This window comes from Ambystoma mexicanum, chromosome 2p, assembly GCF_040938575.1.
Source record: "Ambystoma mexicanum isolate Mex_15411 chromosome 2p, UKY_AmexF1_1, whole genome shotgun sequence".
NCBI classification, from domain to species: Eukaryota; Metazoa; Chordata; class Amphibia; order Caudata; family Ambystomatidae; genus Ambystoma; species Ambystoma mexicanum.
Window position 1 is genome coordinate 1,178,814,411 of NC_090923.1, and position 5,132 is coordinate 1,178,819,542.

At 46.0% G+C, this 5,132-nt stretch overlaps 1 protein-coding gene across 1 annotated transcript; it reads left to right on the plus strand.

The window, feature by feature from the left end:
• Positions 1-254: 254 nt before the first annotated feature.
• Positions 255-812, plus strand: LOC138567866 (brain acid soluble protein 1-like). The gene has a single exon (XM_069646358.1). The coding sequence runs from the start codon at positions 255-257 to the stop codon at positions 810-812; it is 558 nt and encodes a 185-aa protein (XP_069502459.1).
• The last annotated feature ends 4,320 nt before the right edge of the window (positions 813-5,132 follow it).

The following is a 5,132-nucleotide window of genomic DNA, read 5'->3' on the forward strand; positions in this document are numbered from 1 at the left end:
GCCCCCTGGAAATGCGTAAGTCACCTTTGAGAAGTAAGGTGCCCTGCTCATTTACAAAAATGGGTTTTCTAAAAATAGAGTATCCTCTGCTCTATTTTTAGATGCCCCACTTTTTGAGGATCTGTGGCAAAATGTAATTTTTTTTTTAAAGGTCACAATATGAGAGAGACATGAGAGAGAGGAGTAGTGATGGGTCAGGTGGGGAGTGATAGGCAAGAAAGCAGAGGGAGAGCAGTGGGTCAGAGGGGGGAGCGATGGGCAAGAAAGCAGAGAGGAAACAGTGGGGCGGTGGGCCAGAAATCAGAGAGGGTGCAGCGGACCAGAAATCAGAGGGAGCGCTGGCTACAGAGATGGTGGTGGACCAGAAAGCAGAGAGGGAGCAGTGGGGCGGTGGGCCAGAAATCAAAGAGGGTGCAGCGGAACAGAAAGCAGAGGGTGCGCTGGCTTCAGAGGGAGTGGTGGACCAGAAAGCAGAGAGGAAACAGTGGGGCGGTGGGCCAGAAATCAAAGAGGGTGCAGCGGAACAGAAAGCAGAGGGTGCGCTGGCTACAGAGGGAGTGGTGGACCAGAAAGCAGAGAGGGAGCAGTGGGGCGGTGGGCCAGAAATCAAAGAGGGTGCAGCGGAACAGAAAGCAGAGGGTGCGCTGGCTTCAGAGGGAGTGGTGGACCAGAAAGCAGAGAGGAAACAGTGGGGCGGTGGGCCAGAAATCAAAGAGGGTGCAGCGGAACAGAAAGCAGAGGGTGCGCTGGCTACAGAGGGAGTGGTGGACCAGAAAGCAGAGAGGAAACAGTTGGCTGGAAAGAGACTGTGAGCCGCAGATTCAGAGCAATGATGAGGGAAGAGTGTGATACAATGGGAGAAAGCGTGCACGATGCAGAAGCAGCAAGAAAGAATGAAGAACTGGAGACTGCGGGAGGAACACAGGAGCGTAAGGTGTGAATATGATTTGGAGTGTGGCAGAGATCAGGAGTGCAAATTGTGACTTGAGAGTATGCGAGAGAACGTGAGCATGTGCATGACTGAGAGTGAGAAGTTCGGCAGTGTAAGTTGTGATGGTAAATTGGTGAGTGTGAGGAGTGTTGGTAAGAGGTATGTGGGTGTTTGGGGGATTGGAGAACACGGAAGGGGAATATTCTCACCATTATAACTGATAAGGATCAATACAGTTAATAATATTCAGTCAGTCAAGATCACTTTTATTTGGCACAAAGCCATCAAATGTTTGCAATATACAATTCATCAATTAAAACCAATTGCATAGAGAAATATATTAAACATGATCATAAAAAGAAATTGTGCATTATCAATGACAACTCATTCATTGTTGCCTACTTCCAATGATACAATTGTTAACATTTCTACATAAGGAACCATTTATGAAATGATCATATCATTAAAATTATATAAGATCAGCAAATAAATAAACATGTGAGAGAAGAGCAAACAACAAAGGGGAGAGTAAGCTCGCAGTCCCAAAGCTGTGTCATTTAAAACAATCAGTTAACCCCAGACATAAAATAAGTATACATTCAAATTCCATTAAAAAGATAGGCAAAACTAGTATGCAAATATGTCCTCAGCTACACATTAGGATTAATTTAGCTTCTCTAGAAACATTGTCCAGAGCCTTCCTTCTTATTTTACACCTTCCAAATAATAAAAAATGTGCCTGAAAAAATAAACATTTGTGTAACAAAATTAGCTTTTTTTATGCTGCAAAGTTTACCATTTCATACTGCAATATCTTTAAGGGTCTGTCTGGTTGCAGCAAACATATGGGGTCAGGCCGCTGTGTAGAGCAGTAAACGTATGAGAGTTACCCGCCACAGAGTGTTGCAACTTAAGACTCTAGCTGCCAGATATATCTTTAATATGGACCAACACTTACTTCTAGAAGGTCTGGGGCTCAGAGCAGGACCACCAAATATGTCCCCTAGCAACACGTACATTACAACCGCCGAAGAGCTCGAGGCTACAGCAATGAGGATTCAGCAGAGGCCCATTAAGTGTTTGGGACCAATGACTGGAAGCATTTTCTTTCTGCTTGGTGCACGGTGAGGACTTAGAAGCCATTGGGCCTCATTACAAATTGCCCAGTATGGAAACAACGGTGGCGGTAAACCCGCTGCCACCGTTGTTTCCATGCCGGGCGATCACAACTCCTGCAGGCGGGAGGTGATGTTCCCACCAGGTCTGACCTGGCGGGTTTAACACCGCCCGCCTGCAGGCGGACGAGGAAACACTGGCAGCATTACGAGATGCTGCCGGTGTTTCCATGATCCCCATTCCCATCGAGTCCCATAGGACTCGATGGGAATGGGGATTAACACCATTCCGCCTCCGTGATTTCCGGAAAACCGGGGTTGTAATGCCCGGGTAATTCCGGGAATCACAGATGGCGGAATGGTAATACGAGTCCGGCGGTAACCAGGCGGTTTTAACGCCGCGGTTACCGCCGGACTCGTAATGAGGCCCATTGTCCTTGTACTGTGTCAGATATTGTGGGATGGAGCTATGCCTCTCCTCTTTTCTACTGTCTAGTAGATATTAGTACTACAATGTAATGCAATAGGCATGTGTACTTCCCCCATTACCAACGATGTGGCTTTCTGGCCCCGAGGTTTGACCAAATGGCTATTACCTATTGTGTCGCAGCCTGGGTTTCCAGTCATTGGTCTGTGGAGAAGATTGGGGGTGAATTGACAGGGATCTGGAGCACTCTGGATCAGGACGGTAGGTAAGGAAAGACAGTGAGGTAGGGTGTGTTTACATAAGGCTGTGTGCATATGGACTCAGCTCCTTTATTTCAAATGAGATGACGCGCAGAAGAACTATCAGCATTGTGCATGAAAATAATCATTTGTATCGCTATAATTTTCTCTAAGAAGTCTGGGCGTTTTTGTTCATACAGAGCCTTGTGAGAGTTTGTATAGAACATCCCAGATCACCTCACCATGTGACTGTCCTTTCTAGGCTCATGGCTACCGCAAAGATAGTCAGTAGCTCCCGTTGATTTGAAAACAAGAGATCTTTTGAAACTATTCAAATTTCGAAATGATATTTGGAACAGTAGTGTATCAGGAAAATCATGTTGTTTGAAGAAAGTGCTGAATTATTTTGGGCTTTTGCACAGGAAACACAATGTATTGCCACATTCTGCCTCGCCACCGGAGCAAATATCCAGAACAAGATGGGGAAAACGCCAGAGGATACAGTAGACACCCTTAGCTAGTAGAACAGTATGCTTTATGTGAGTACACAGGCATTTGGAAGTCGTAGTCTACATTTCATTATATGTGGGCCGAATGCACATTCTTCCACAAACAGCTGCAGGTACTACTAGTTAGGGTGAGCGAGTGGCCACAAAGCATGGGCTGTTCTTTTAGTGCCTCTACTCATCACATTAATAGCATCATGAGCATGGCTGTTTTTCAATGCAGTTTGTTTGACCTGCACTCATTCATTTAGGAAATGTACTTAATTCATTTGCCTGTAATGTTCACATACATGTGCTCCTCCTCGATGAGATGAGCTGTCTGCCTCTATGATTGGCTGAATATGCCATCAGTAGAGCTATGAACTCTGCTACTGTTTTGGTAACATCTCAGAACTCAGTGAAGTAATGACATGATTTGGTAAGGGCGCCTGAGACAGAATCCTCCTCTGGCAAGAAGATGAATAAAGGGAAAGGCCCAGGGGCCAGGGCGCTAAAATGACAGACGGGGCACCTAATCCACCAAATTACTACCTTACTCTTTTTTTCTCCAGAAGATTGATAGCATCGAGACAGTCGTTTTGATGTTTTTCTATGGGTTCAAATCACGTTTTGAAGGCGTCATGCTGGCTCAGTGGGATCTGAATATTATGATAATGGGTTATTTATATACTGCTTTATCCAAAGTCCTTATGTAGAATATTTTTATATACAATTATTACCCAATTAAAATTAGTTCTCATTTTATCGACCTCAGAAATGAAAGGCTGAGTCAACCTTGCCGAGATTCGAACCTGTGACCTGCAGATCACACAGCGAGCGCTTAATCCACTGAAATATCTTATTGGCGGTATTACAGCATAGATCAATGAACATGGACAGCTTATTGGCTTGATGACTTTCAGATACTGCAGGTTAGGATTTGGATCAGCACCAATTGAAGGTATCAACAAGCATCTCAAACTAGAGCAAGCTGGCAATTCAGTTGAGGACTCTTGTGTGAAACCTAAAGGTGTCTCCCCCGGGGACCTGTCATCCAGGTGGCCAGGACACGGCCATCACTACTGGATCCACCTTCTGGGAGTTTACTAGTGAGGGAGGATCACCTGGATGGGGGGTTCTCAGGGAGTGGAAGTGGGACACCGGCGGGTGAGACGCGGTATCCCCCTTCTTATAACACCTCTTCCCCAACCTATCACGTAGGATGTTCAAACACTCTACCCCCCTCTTTTCCGACATGAACACTTTTGCATATCATGAAGGACAACAGCCTAACACTCAAGTCATTTACCTGACATGCCCCCACACCAGGGTCAGGCAAAGTCAGGCAATTGACCAGAACCGCACACACCTAACAGCCCTTTCCCTTCCCCAGTGGAATAAAAGGTGGAGCACAAGAGAGCAATACAAGCAAGGCAGACCACACGACGAGAGAGGTAACTGAGCACGGCAGTTCAAGAGGAGGAGAAAAACGGCACAAACCGAGAGGGTAACAAGAAGACAAGTGACCTTGCCCGCCAGCGTGTGTTGCAGCAGATGTCAACGGACACTACTCTGCTAATAACCAAGCCGGGGAGAGACAATTGTCTCAGTGGTACCAACCTTGACTTCAAAGAGAAAGAAAGCCAAGCGGTTCATCACAGACGGTGATTCGAGGGGAGAGTCGATAAGAAACCGAACTGTGTTGAACGAAAAGTATCAAACAGTTTATTGAACTGTGAAAGCATAAAGAGCTATTGATGCTAAAAGGGGGAAAACCAGCAACAGAGGAGACCGGCACCACATGGGTGGTCACTCAGGAAACTCTGGGAGATTGCCCAATTGTTGAAACTATCATTACCAGAAAGCCTTGGCAAAGGCGATAAGGGGGTCAAAGTGGTCATACAGGGGTCTTGTTAAATCTTCTGTACAGTTGAA